Source organism: Gadus morhua, chromosome 4, assembly GCF_902167405.1.
Source record: "Gadus morhua chromosome 4, gadMor3.0, whole genome shotgun sequence".
Lineage (NCBI taxonomy): Eukaryota > Metazoa > Chordata > Actinopteri > Gadiformes > Gadidae > Gadus > Gadus morhua.
This window is the reverse complement of record NC_044051.1, coordinates 11,840,335-11,855,207: the sequence shown is the minus strand read 5'-3', so window position 1 is coordinate 11,855,207 and position 14,873 is coordinate 11,840,335. Positions and strand designations below refer to the sequence as shown.

The 14,873-nt window shown below is 42.5% G+C and overlaps 1 protein-coding gene across 1 annotated transcript; it reads left to right on the top strand.

Annotated features, from left to right (window-relative positions):
- Positions 1-784: 784 nt before the first annotated feature.
- mapkap1 (MAPK associated protein 1) lies at positions 785-14,511 on the top strand. The gene is made up of 12 exons (XM_030354277.1): positions 785-977; positions 1,865-2,356; positions 4,484-4,579; positions 5,376-5,524; positions 5,964-6,136; positions 8,019-8,195; positions 8,657-8,766; positions 9,676-9,783; positions 10,706-10,846; positions 11,434-11,571; positions 12,019-12,116; positions 13,586-14,511. The coding sequence occupies exons 2-12, from the start codon at positions 2,074-2,076 to the stop codon at positions 13,706-13,708; spliced, it is 1,596 nt and encodes a 531-aa protein (XP_030210137.1). The 5' UTR covers positions 785-977; positions 1,865-2,073; the 3' UTR covers positions 13,709-14,511.
- The last annotated feature ends 362 nt before the right edge of the window (positions 14,512-14,873 follow it).

The window sequence follows — 14,873 nt, the reverse complement described above, 5'->3', positions numbered from 1 at the left end:
CTTTCTGTTCTGCAGCCTTCTGAGTATGAGCTTCTTAAAGACATCTCTTTGTGGGAGAAAACATGCATCATATTCTTTGAATGTAAATGTAGGATCTGTATTCCAAACCATGCTTCGTCGGAATTTAGTGAACATCTGGCTTCTACTTGTTGCTGTTGGTTCAGGCAAAGGCCTGGCAGGATAGAGGGTGCAGATTTTGCCTGCACCCTCTAGCATCCCTTTAGCTACCTGCTAAACCTTCCTCTTCTAAATGTTTGGAGTCAGGAATATTGTTTGTCTTTGCAATCAATAAGTGGACAGGGGAAATCTATTTAGATCGAAAGCTACTCATGAATTGTTTTTTGTGAAATACTATTTGTGAATTAGCATTATTAATTACTATTTAAATTCAGAAGTAATATGTATTCCAACTTCTGAAAAGTTTATTTTACTGTTTTCCAGCTTCAGAATTGGATTTCTAAATTTAACTCCCATTCTAAACCTGCAGTCTGAAAACATTTCTCAATAGCAGCCTCTAGTGGCTACAGTTATAGATTTATCATTTTTTTTAATTTCATTGAATGGACATACTAGTGGACGGGGTCGGGCACGTTTAATTCTGGAAGAAGTTTCTATAATATACATTATTCAAGGAAAAAATATCTGCAATAGAATATTTATATAGTGATTGCAATTTTTTAGGGGGGTCTTATTAATATATTTCCTGCACATTAATGTAGCTTTACAAATTCCTGTGTGCCGTGAACGCAGCATGGGAAGTGCCTGCTTCTAACAGGAACTGCATCAGTCGAGACCGGAAATACAACCTCTGTGGCTTAATGGCTTATGGCAATGGTGTTCGAGCAGTGTTTACTGTCGTTTTTCACTAGTTATGTTTACGTTCTTCTCCTTGTGAGAATGCAACCCGTCACGGAGACGGCTAGGAAAATGCACGGGTGGTGCGCGGGATATCTCTTTAATCGAACTCATGGATAATGGTATGTTTAAGACATTATTCACACCTTAAACAACCACAACATTAGTAAGTTACTTGCTGATTTTGGCCTAACGTTGTAGACCAGATAGAAAACGGATATGCATCAATAACATGCATCAATTATCAAAGGTACTTACTTGTTTACCTGATCAAAACTCACCAATATTGCATGTAATCCGTTTCATGCTCCAGTTGCAGCTAGCTTCGCTAAAACTAGCCCTATGACTCCGTAGGTTGAATGAAATCGAAAATGGATCAATCGATGATTCCTCATCAATGGTGACAACATTTACAAAACAGCAGGGCAAAGTGTAACGCTCAAGATAATTCAGCTACGGCTACCTTCCAAATATTACACTAGAAGGGCATCCCTCAAAGACAACATCATTTAAGTTGACAATTCCAAAAGAGGTTTGAGTTATTCAGCCTGAATTGTTCTAACAGGCTATATTGAGTAAACTCTACCCTTATTTCACAGCGATTTACAGAAAACATAATTTTTTGTGTCTTTTGGTTGCAGAACCAAGTTCAGCTTTAAATTGTATTCGGCTTTGTTTACAGTATACACAGGACTGCGAAAACAGGTTTTGTCTTGTTTCATGTTTCATCCAAATGTCCAACTTGCTTCTAATCTGCATTTTTCCATATCGACCTAACAATTATAATAAATGGATGCACGATTTCCGTTAATAATTAGATCGATAATCAATCTCGTGCTCTTTGGAATGTTGTTGTATGTTTCAGGCTCTATCTGCCCGTCTTGTGAATTCATTTGTCCATGCTGGAAATTACCTTTGCTTCATTATTCGAATGAAGCAAAGGTCATTAATTCGATTAATGACCCTCTTCACGTTTCTTTAATGTTCTCTCTTAACTTAACCAAAACAGACAAGAAGACACACCCTACCATGGAATCAAGACTATAATCCAGAAGAGGAGAAGAAAAGGACTTTCTCTCCCTCTTTCCCGTATCCGTTATAACGTAAAAGGGCACTGCAATCCAACAGAATTTGCATTGCACGAAGAAGGATTACGAAACAAACTGTCAAAGGATAAGAGCCTTAAAAATCAGCTTTTTAACCTTAACTAAGTCAAAGATGGCTTTCTTGGACAACCCAGCCATTATTTTAGCCCACATCCGGCAGTCTCACGTGACCAGCGATGATACGGGCATGTGTGAGATGGTGTTGATTGACCAGGATGTGGACCTGGAGAAGTGCCAGCTGGCCTTTGTGCCGGGCAGCAGCTGTGGGTCAGCAGGTTCAGGCCCCCTGATCGATGGCACCAACAGCTTGGGTGAGAACCATGGCTGCGACCTCTCGCAATCGATGGACATCACCTCAAGCTGGGACTTTGGCATCCGCAGACGCTCCAACACAGGTAGGCAACGCCCCATTGTGGTTTCATATGGATGTGGGGAATGCAGCTTTTCTTACCTGGTGGGCCATCCGGCATTTGTGTGTGTGTGATTGTGAGGAGGGTGTGGTGCCAGAGAGCAAGAGCATGCTTTGCTGCTTGTGTTTTTTTTTGGTCTGTTTATTTCGGGGCTGATGTACAAAATCTGGGCCACAAGGTTATATGGAAGAAAAGATAATTTGTTTGGTGTTGGCGAGTGTGTTGCAACGGGGTTGTTTGCTGTTGCAAAAAAAAGGACAATCATCTTGTAAAGCCCTCCTCCGATTTCATTGATGTTCATTATGGAAAAATGCAGCTGCAGTCAATTTTAATACTGCAGTCATGGATTCACTTTTAAATTACGTTTTTCCTTTTAACATGGTTATAAGTTAGCACTGCTTCATTCATCCCTAATCACAGGCATTGCTACAACGCCATTGGCAATCATTGAACTGACATATATATGTTGTACTCAATCTAAATTATGCTGAATAACCAAGTCCTATGAAAATATCAAAGCACAAGGCATTTTTTTAATCCCTGGTTGTCATGGCATTGCATGATGTTATCAAATTTAAACTGAGAGTGGGAACCGTTTGAAGGACGGATTATATATCATACTTAACTGCAGTTCAGTGAATTCAATTTGGGGAAGAAGTCGCACTAGCTCGAGATCATGTTATGAATTGCAATTTAATGGCGCTCCAAGGAGGACGTTTAAAAACTCCAGAGAAGAAGATGAAATGATTTACTTGGTTTGTTGCTTGTGTGCGTGTGCGCGCTTGCCTGCGTGTGTGTGACTGCAATGCTGATGTGGGCCCTGCTCAAGTTCTATTTTTAAATGGCAGCACCTGGATCCAGTTAATGTCTGGGGGACGGAAGGTTACTCCTCTGCATTTAAAAATGAAAGCACAATGTATGCAACGAGAAAAAGCAGCAATACATGTATGGTTGAGCCAAGCATTTACTGGTGTTAAAGATAAATGTATAGTATGTCACTGTTTTAGCCAGTATTATTCCTTTAAGCTCTCTAAATTAAACGGCACTGTACCGTGTACACAAAAAAGTAGGCTTGAAATGTGTCATACACATGCTCTCTTTGGCTGAAGCTAGTTTTACTTTAATTCTGGAATTCGGTGAATCTCTGAATAGATCATTGATATATGAGGTTTAATCTCATCAAGCTATCTACATACCAATCAAAAACACACGTTCAAATGTACTTTAATGAAGTGTATAATGTCTCGTATATGTATTCCAATGCTCCATTCTTAGGTGATCTTCAGTCTGTTTTTAATTGTCGGTTTGCAACACCCCTGGTTGTGTGGTCCGATGTTTGTTTGTTTGGTTGGGTGCCGTAATCAACATGAAATCAAACGGTACATGATGATCAATCAGTAATGTTCAATCACACTGTGTGTGATGGGCTGCAAGGCGAAGGCTTCAATGAAGGAAAAGTAAAGTAGGTATGAGAATGGGCTGAAACGACGTGTGTGTGTGGTGGTTGGTGACATGGAGCCACACAGGGAAGCAAAGGGAAGAAGATCTCCTTTTGGCTCCTTCCAGATCAGTTCAATCGATTGTTTTGGGGGGATAACTGGTGTCGCCGGTCATGGCTGTGGTTTTGGTTTTGGGTGAAACAAGTTGAACATGCGTTTGAGTGTTATTTCCCCGAGCCTTCATCTAAAATCGGCTGTTTTATCAGGATTCCTGCGTGACAGACGCCAGAAACCTGGGGTGGCTGGTAAGATATGAACAGGGCAAAGCCTTGGTGGCCATGTTTCCTGATCCCCTTCAATGCAATTTGCCCCATGCTATTGTTCTAAACTTGTTTAGGAAAGAATGGATTGATGACTTTGGATTGTTCTGTGCCTGTGCTGAAAAATAATGGCGCTCATATTAATGGTTTCCATCGACTGCATCTAACTCTTATTTCATTCGAAAGAACGGTGACTTATTCAAAAGATGTGAATGTATGTAGACGATTTTCGCAAAGAATCTTATTCGGATGATATTTAACATTTTTTCACAATACAGGTCGCAAAAATGTGCTGCGCTCGTCCAATGTTTAAGGACAATACTTATGCAAGGTTTTCTTTCTTAATTTTTCAGCTCAAAGACTTGAAAGACTAAGAAAAGAGCGACAAAACCAAATCAAATGCAAAACTGTTCAGTGGAAGGAGAGGCCATCATCGTCATCGCAATCAGGTAGTGTAACCGACACTTTGTTTTTGGTTTGACTTGGTTTTAGCCTACCCCTTCTTCATTACCTTATGCTTCTGTGAAACACACAAAAAAAGATTATGTTTGGTCCACATGCTCACCTTGTTCTTTTTGTAGCTGCAGTAATATTTTATACAAATGTGAAGTATTTTTTATAACTCAGGGTAAATGTATTAAATTATTCACAAAATATCAAAAGATGAAACGTGTGTGTGTATAATTGGGTCCTTTAAGTATGAACTGTTATATACACTTACATTCACGTAAGTCAGATGGTGTTTCATGATAATTTGGATTAAATATACTGTAGTGATTACACACTCATTGTAGTGACTAAGAATACATGCTGGGCATTGCAAGGAAAATTCAAATAAATGTAAATGATTAGTGGTATTTAATGTACATACGGCTGAATAATAAGTGTATGCTGGTCAATTAAATATACCTATTATTATATTTATATCATTAGGCCTTAAAGGAAAATTACCTGGAACCTGGGCTTTAGTTGCTCATCAACTGTACTTTATATCATGATATCGTAAAAAACGTTATTGTTTTTCTTCCAAGCGTAAAAATCCTAAAATCATTACATGTATTCATAAATTCAACAAATGTGCCGTCATCCTCATTAGCAGGCTTTTACTTCCACCTGGGAACGGGAAACAAGAACGAAGGGGTTTTAAACTTAAAGCCTAGATCCACCGATATGACAAGGAATGTGTTTGTGAGTGGGTTTATGTGTGTTTGTGCCAACGTGATGTCCTTCTATGTGTTGCTGTAGTGGAAGACATGAGCTCTCTGTTTGAGAAGCGGGACCTGAGGAACAGAGAGCAAATCACAGGCTCCAAGTCCACGCTGTCCCTGCGCCTGGAGCAGTGTCCCCAGCAGCTCAACAACCCCTTCAACGAGTACTCCAAGTTTGACGGCAAGGTGAGGCGTCTGTGTGGGAAAATAATCCTCCGCGTGATTCATGAGTGGATATTTTTATGCGTGTGATTAATTCATTTATTTCACTTAAATTGAAGGGCTTTGGAAAGGTATGGGTTTCTAACAACTCAAGTTTCCAGTAATCTCATCTCAACTTTATTAAGATAATGTAATAATGTAATAAGAAAGTTTTAAGATTTGATTAAGATTTTCCCGGATGACTTGAATCCTGCGTTGTCCAGTGGTCTGAAACAAGGTATATTTGTGATTGTGTTTCAACGCTTTGTGAATGCAGTAAAAGTAGGATGGATACAGGAAGTGCACAGGATGTTAAGATACATAGTGCCAGGTCAACACCGTGTCTTATGTCAAGTGTTTTAAGCTTTGTGTGTGTGTGTGTGTGTGTGTGCGCGCGTGTGTGTGTGACTTTGTCCGTCTCCAGGGCCACATCGGTACGACGGCCACCAAGAAGATCGACGTGTACCTTTCCATGCAGATGACCCAGGAGAAGCTCCACCCCATGACGGTGGTCACCATCGCCAACGCCCGCGTGCACGACCTCATCGGCCTGATCTGCTGGCAGTACACCGGAGAGGCCCGTGAGCCCAAGCTCAAGTAAGCGCACCTCCATCCCCGTCCCTTCCTCCATCAGCATCACGCCTCCTGAAGTCTCTCTTCAAGTTTCACCCTCATTTATTGTCACGCGCAAGTCAGATAAGTAAGGGGGGGGGGGAGTCGGGACTGGGTGTGCTCGTTGGAAATGTAATGCGTGTCGCGGGTGCTAAGAGGATTTGCCGCCACAAAGTGCATTATCTTTTTGTAATGGTATAATGTCATTAATGGACATGAAATCCTTGAATGCCAGGCATCCTCAACTGTGCAACATAACTAATAACTAAAATGTATATACAGATGAAGTTGGCAACAGAAATAATTATTAATAAGTAATAAAACATATCTATAACAAAAACAGACTTTTATTTATGTATTTATATTTTATATAAATTGTAACTTATTTTATTGCTGACTTCATCTCTTTTTATTATTTTTTATTTATCTGTATTAAAGCTCTTTAAAATAATATCACATTTATACTAATAAAACCGACACTTGTATGTTACATTGCCTTTTTACAACCCACATATATCATAGTTATTTGGCCAGTGTTGACTCAAATGAAGGGTTAACTTTCAAAGGAAGATGGGCCGTGTGTTTGGGAAGGATTTTTATGCAGTAGTTTATCTGTGGGGTCTGCTCCTAAGGCCTTGGTTGGTGCAGGGCTGGCCTTGCGTTTGTCAAAACGCTCCCACAACATTTATAAAAGTCCATATTTTCAATGCCGATTCTTTTCAATCGCTTGTCTTTTAGACATGGATGATGTAACGTAGATGCATGATGAATGTTTACATGTACACCACAGAATGTACAGTATTCAGGAATGTGTTACATATGTTGCCCAAACAAAGACTGTTTGTTTGGGCAACGTGTATTGGGCCCGCCACACAAACGCTGTTGAGAATGAACCTCATATCCCCATAACTCGTCATTTTTGCTATCTTTCATAAATCATGCTATTAGTCAGTCTGTGGGCTTTTACAAATATTGAACCAATGAAATGTATTAAAAACGTGCTTGTGATCTCGCCTCTCCATTGGATCCTCAAACTGTCAGCTAAACCTCCCAGCTCCACTTCACTCCACTGTAGAAGAATACTCAGCAGTATAGGGGAGCGTTGTTGGGAGAGACAATCGCTGGCTTGTTTGCAATGCAAGGCTAAATAAAGCACTGGTTGTTTGACTCTGTACAGTGTTTTCTATACTCAAGAAACGCTAGTTTCTTGACGCTAGTCCATCAAGACTTATGTTTTATGTATTTGAGGTCTGAGAGATGGGATCGGAGATGAGTGCAGGCAAGCCGCTATTGGTCAGAGTGCAGTTTAGTCTGGCACTTAATCTTTTGTAACAACAGATTTTGGCGAAAGTTCTTCAACAACAAGAAAAGCTGAGCACACCGGTAGCTATAGCGTACTTTGTAACGTGTATGTTGATAAAAACTTAATGCATTGCATTACATTCTTTTGGCTGACACCTTTTTCCAAAGCTACGTCCAATAAGTGTTTTCAACCATGAAGATACACCCCAAAAAGTGCAAGAATTAGCAAGATTATAAAATGTATCAGAAATTCAAACAGTTTCCGGTACTACAATATAGTAACATGAGAAAGATAACTATTTTCCATATTATAATTTCTTGCATGGGAAATTATTCGGTCTGAACAGATGTGCTTTCATTTAGCGATGGAATCCTGACATCAGCAGTCCTGGTGTCAGAACAGTGCAATGCTATAACTCCCTCAGTTTGGCCATGTTAAATGAACTTCGCCTAACATATAAATTGATTATTGCCGAACACAATAAAGCGCCCTCTATGGTCACCCCCCCCCCCCCCCCGCTGTCCCCACTGTGTAAAACGGTTCCTCTCCCTTGTGTGCTCCCAGTGAGGACGTGACCGCCTACTGCCTGCACATCGCCGAGGACGACGGCGAGGTGGACACGGACTTCCCCCCGCTGGACTCCAACGAGCCCATCCATAAGTTCGGCTTCAGCACCCTGGCGCTGGTGGAGAAGTACTCCTCGCCCGGCCTGGCCTCCAAGCAGTCTCTGTTCGTCAGGATGTGAGTGGCCCTGAGTGACAGTTTGGAACGCAGCCCGGGTCTTCACCTTGCCCAAGTGACCTATAAATGACTTGGGAGTTAAATGACTTGGTGGTAGAGGCTCAGGGGTTAAAGCGGGTTGTCTTGCGACAGTAAAAGGTTGCCGGTTTCATCCCCGGCTCCTCCTAGCTAAGGGTTCCAGATGAGTTTTGCATGGTTGACACCGCCATCGGTGTGTGACGGAGCTCTGAAAATCACTATTTAAAAGCAGTCCATTCAGAAAAAATCTGTTTGATTACAGCTAGGGGTTAAAAAGCAGGACCCTTATAGTGGGGCATTCAAAGTTCTTGAACATACTGCTTGCTATATCGTGTGTGTGTGTGTGTGTGTGTGCGTGTGTGTGTTTTAACCGCTTAGAATTCCAGGTCAATCCAGGTAAAGCCCCCAACTTAATATCCCTTTCTGTCCGTCTCTCACTCCAGAAATGCTGCTCACGGTTTCTCCCTCATCCCGGTGGACAGCCTTAAGGTGACCATGAAAGAGATTCTCCAAAAAGCACTTAAGAAGAGGAAAGGCTCTCAAAAAGGCTCAGGTAAGCGATCCTCGGCTCTCGTCAGAATCAAAATTTCCTTAACCAAGAACCTGACATCAAAAGACGATGAAACAGTGAATTCACATACCTGTTCTGCCTAAATCCCATCTTTTTGGTCTGAGTCATACTTAGTTCATGGTGTTTTTTTTCAAGAAATGTATGATTCACATACACACTTGTACGTTACAGTTACTGGGGCCTGTCTGTAAAAAGATTAGTCAGGATTCAGAAAAAGTCGAACAATCATCTCGGAGAATACAACAGGCGTTTGCTACATGGTATAGCTGCATTCATCAATCATTATTTACTATTCACCATAATATTCCTATTTCACCAAAGCCTTCAAGGAGATGTTCAAATCAAAATTGTAGTTTGATGTTCTATGTATCTATTGCCTAGCCTACCCTTAACATCGAAGTATTTCAACAGACAGGGTATTAAATCCAGATGGCCATCTCAAATGTGAGGTTGTCAATAGTGTGTTTGGTTCCCATCCCCAAGATGATAAGGCCATCATAGCTAGTGGTGCTGAGCAAGATGGTGTTATTTGCTCAGCTTAATGCCCCTACCTATCAGGAGTATTTAGTCACATATTCTAAATCAGGCTAGTGTCGTCCCGATACCAACATCCAACTTCCTACTAGAGTGCTTATTATTTGAACTTTAAAATGTATAGTTATAGTTAACATATGTAACGCAAAACGTCTCCTCGAACCGTAATGGCGATGAAATGGCAACAAACAGTAACGGGCCGTAAAGTAATCAGGATGCCTAACGTCGTCAAATTCTAATACTGTACTGAAAAATAAAAAAAAATGAATTTTTACTGGAAATTTAGTGCAGCGAGTGATCCGGGCCACAGCGGACGCCCGTGGTGAGTGCTGATGTTGGTGCTTGTTGCTCCCTCAGGACCCATGTACCGCCTGGAGAGGCAGACGGAGCCCAACGAGGCCGTGGACCTGGAGTGCACCCTGGAGAGCCAGAACACCCTGGAGTTCTGCCTGGTCCGCGAGAACAGTGAGTGCACGTGTAGAACCTTGTATATGTCTTAAATCATAGTCAATGTATAGTACTTACTTACCAATGTACTAAATGTATAGTACCTCCCATTGTAGTACACGTAGAGTACCCCCCAACGTAGTACATGTATAGTATCCCCCCAATGTAGTACATGAATAGTTCCTCCCATTGTAATACATGTATTGTACCTGTAATCATACTACATGTATAGTACCTCTCATCGTAGTAAATGTATGGTACCCGTACCTCCCATCATAGTAAATGTATGGTACCTTCCATCATAGTGCATTTATAGTACCTTCCATCATAGTGCATGTAAAGTACCTCCCAACGCAGTACATGTATAGTACCTCCCAATGAAGTACATGTATCGTTCCTCCAAACATAGTACATGTATAGTACCTCCCGTTATAGTACATGTAGTATCTCCCGAAAACTGTAATTGTGTTTATTCACCACTATTTAGATTGTCTGTGATAAAGTACTTTTACTTTTGTAACACAATGTGTGTTTCGTGAATAGGTCTTAAAGACTCCCGATTTAGTAAATCCTGAATACTTATTGGGTCTGCGAGTGAGTTATGTGTTGTTCTTTAACAAGGGTTACTATTTGCAATATCTCTGGGTCCGTTCCCAGTTTAGGGGTGTCCCGTGTCCGGGAAACAGAGCCAGCTCATTCAACAGCCGACACTGGTGCACTGCCATCAGCATTCATGGCAGACTTTCAAAAACGTCAGCCTCCTAGATTTAACGCTGCCGGGGAGAGATAGGGCGAGAGAGAGAGCGAGGCGCGGGGATCCAGCTGGATAAGATACGAAGCCGCTCTCATAAGAGGCTCATAAAGTAGGCTGTGGACGGGCAGTGGAGTATGAAGGATCTGTTGCATAACGTGTGGGGCGCTGGGTGCCGGTGGCGTGTAGGCTCGCGCGGGGAGGAGAGTTCGGAGGAGGACCCGCCCATCGACATCACCACGGTGCAGGACATGCTGAGCAGCCACCACTACAAGTCCTTCAAGATCAGCATGATCCACAAGCTGCGCTTCACCACCGACGTCCAGCTAGGTAACCCCCCCCACCGTCGCTCACACGCTGCCCTGCGACAGCGTGTGAGGATTTTGATTATTTTCGTTATTATTTTAAAAGCATAATCATAGCAAATGACCGTGCAGTTATTAAAGAGAAGGCGTGGTTTCAATTATACGAACACGGCATAAAGGATTTGCATCAATGGCCAACAGTCATGTTGAAAGAGATTCTAATTATATTGTGAAAACACAGAATTAATCTATTAATTCTGTGTTTTTATCAATAGGTAAGGAGGCCTAGTTTAAACACATTATCACGTTATGGATTGTGTATCCCGTGATGGGCGGATATGATTGTCCTGGGGCAGCCACGCCCCAGAAGCTTTTCAGAAAAGATGAGTCAGGGGGTTTGGTTCTACTTTAAAACTAAACAGGTCAAGTATGTTTATTTATATTTTTATTATTATCTTTAAATCTCTTCCAATCCCCCTCTCCTACACACACTCACACTCACACTCACACACACACACACACACACACACACACACACACACACACACACACACACACACACACACACACACACACACACACACACACACACACACACATACATTCTGGCAGGCATTTCCGGGGAGAAGGTGGAGATCGACCCGGTCACCAATCAGAAGGCCAGCACCAAGTTCTGGATCCGCCAGAAGCCCATCTCCATCGACTCGGACCACCTGTGTGCCTGTGACTTGGTGGAGGAGCGCAGCCCCAGTGAGTACCCAACCATCCCACCCACACAAGCTACTGACGCGGCATTATGTAAACCAGAGTCAAGTACCAGGGTTCTTATGGGACTATAACAACCCAGGGCCCAATAAAGGGAATTATAACAGTTATCAGCGTCTGTAACAGTGTCTTATGCTACCTTTTGGCCTCGATCTGACTGTATTATTGGGTTCATTGATTTAAGTTTTCTATAATCGGTTCTGGTGTTTATGCATTATTCCTGGACCCCGGGAAGACTAGCTGACTCGGCATTCTCCACGAACGAGGATCCTTTAACGAACAGAGAAACGATGCCTCTGTGCAAGTACATATATAGACGGGACTATTGTTATCCATGTCCTGCAAAACAAGTGGGATTCATTTTTAAGTATATAGCATTTTTTTATGACGGTAAAGATTCCAGCCGGATGACCTATTCTCTCCGTCTCGCAGGTCACGCCATTTTTAAGCTCACCTACCTCAGCAACCACGACTACAAGCCCCTCTACTTTGAATCTGATGCTGCTACCGTCAACGAGATTGTGCTGAAGGTTAGTCAAAACCGCAGTAAAAATAAGCTTTCCTCTGGATTTGGGTTTGTTGACTACACCCTGCAGCCGTACCACAGACCACAGCTTGTGTACTCCAACACATGAGGCTAGTGTTGGGGGCTGTGACAAGTGTGTGACAATTAGACCCATCAAAAAATGAGCCTCATCAAGGTTTGCTTTAGGTCGACACCTTTTTGCCTTCGAGAATATCCTGGGTCTCCCGCTTTTTAATTTCTTTGGGACAAAACTGTTATTAAATATGGATTCAAACGTTAATCCCAGAGAGTTCACCTGAATGGCATGCACTTATCCGTGAGTTGAGTTGACTGGGTCAAAGATAATCCGCTTACTTGGAGTATATGCAGGATGCTGCCGCGGATGAATTGACTCGTCAGCGATGAGGATGTGAGTGCTCAGTGTTGAGAATTAGTTGGGCTACTTCTTAGCTGGGTTGTTGCTTATTGTAAAAAAAAAAAAACACTTAGATGCTCCTCTCCTTCCAAGTCTATAAAAATAAAAAACAGTTTACTCGAGTACTCTATAAAAAATGCTTTAGGTTCCACTTGAGAGTGGTAAAGAGCAGAAGAGAGCAAGATTTGAAGATAAACCACCCTAAACAATCTGCTCTTTCCCTATGTTTCTCTGACATGGAGGGTTCCATTCATGCACCTCTGATTGACGGGCAAGATAGATTCCCTGAACCAATCAAGGAATAAAGGCCGGGAAAAATTAGCCGGGAACATTCTAATATCATAATTGTCTCATAAAGAGGCTGCCGCAGTCCACTCAGATTAGCTATTCTCATAGCACAGTTCACTTACTAATAGCTGACGGCTATGGCATTTTTCAAGAAATTACACTCCCAATTATACACTTTCATCTAACCTACTGCACCTTTTAACATCTTGTCATGCTAATGCATGTAAAGAAACCAGCCACCAGCCACCCTGACCCTGCAGGGACATGACCTACATCTCTTGTCAATGGTTGAGTTTACTGGAGCCCATATAGGTTCTACTCCGATCACTATGATTAGAGTGTTGAATCTGCTGGTGAGCCAAAAGGTCACAGACCACATGTATCTGGCCTGGGACCAGCTGCTCTGTCTAATAAACACCCGACAGCATGCTGAGCTTTAGAAAACCGCCACACTCCTAATAAGCTCATGGAAAAAACGTCAAAGGGGTGATACCAAACATTGGAGCCAGCTTTAGCAAAATATGCACAGTAGTGCCTTGTCATAAAATGAATGAAAAGACAGTTAAACCACAAAAACAGAATTGTATCTTCACACCATGAAAAAGCCAGCTTGTTTTATCATCAATTATTGATTTTAGGGTCCCCCTTAATGTAAATTTTTTACGACAACATCCCTTTAAAAAACACTAGCCAAAGACCGATGACGCGTCGCTTAGGAAACGACGCATCGCATTGACGAAGCCCTCGACCTCTGACCCTTTTACCCCTAGGTGAACTACATCCTGGAGTCCCGGGCCAGTACCTCGAGGGCCGACTACTTTGCCCAGAAGCAGCGCAAGCTGAGCCGCCGCACCAGCTTCAGCTTCCAGAAGGACAAGAAGGCCGGCCAATAGAAATGACTCGCGGGAGCGTGGCTGATTTTTAATCCTCTCGTGGGGGTACTAAGGGCGTGTGTACGGACGTGGCCTGACGCATGGTCGTCACACACACGCAAACGTGCACGCACACACACGAGGACCGCAGAGGAACGGGCCAAAGACAAAGCGTCATAATGGAGGAGGGAGTCCAGTTCTTGAAAGGCTGGACGGACTGAAGGACAGTGAGAGGCGGGACGGGGCGGGGTGGACGGGGGGGTTGCCTCTGCCTTGAGGGGGAGCTGCTGTACCAGCGACCCCATCAGCCTCGGTCGCAGACGGGTGGTCTCGACTCGCAAAAAACAAAAACCTTTTGCTGCAACTTTTCAATCGTTTATTTCTTTGGTTTCTTTTAGTTTCATTTGTTCCAACATGGTTGAAAACGGGGAACCCATTGTCCTGTTCTGCTTGTGTCGAGCTGAATGGCTGATGGTCAATTATGTCTGCTGTGTCTGTCCCTTTTCCTAAAAAGTTTGTTAATTAGCCGCTTCTTAATTTAGGTATATTTTAATTAAGTTTAAATGACTCGGTCGTGTGTAACGAAGGATGGAGGAACACGACCCTAAATTTAGTTGCTGCATTTCTGCTTCTGTCCCACTTTAGATCAAGGTGTAAATTCTGTCAGACTTTGTACAATGACAATGTAACATGAATAACATTGTATTTTGCTTTTACATTGAGATTCTGCTGTCATGGTTTGAAATGATAGCGAAAACCAAACCATACTACTTTGCCAATTGCAATTCCATGCCAGTAAAGGTCACATTGTAATTTTACTCTTCCATCAATCTGTCATTTTTTCACCTGCTTAGCCTATCATTCTCTCTCTCTCTCTCTCTCACACACACACACACACACACACACACACACACACACACACACACACACACACACACACACACACACACACACACACACACACACACACACACACACACACACACACACACACACACACTGTTAAGGAGCCAACTTGTACAGCATAGTTTTTGGGATGAGAATGATGTGCACATTATATCCATTGAGGTGCCTTGTTGATAGATCAATGTTGGGTTGACATTTGAGCAAAGTTCCTCATAACGGGCAGGGGAACAGTGTTTCCCGAGCGGTACCCAAACTGGTGAGCTGGAGTTTAACTTTTCAC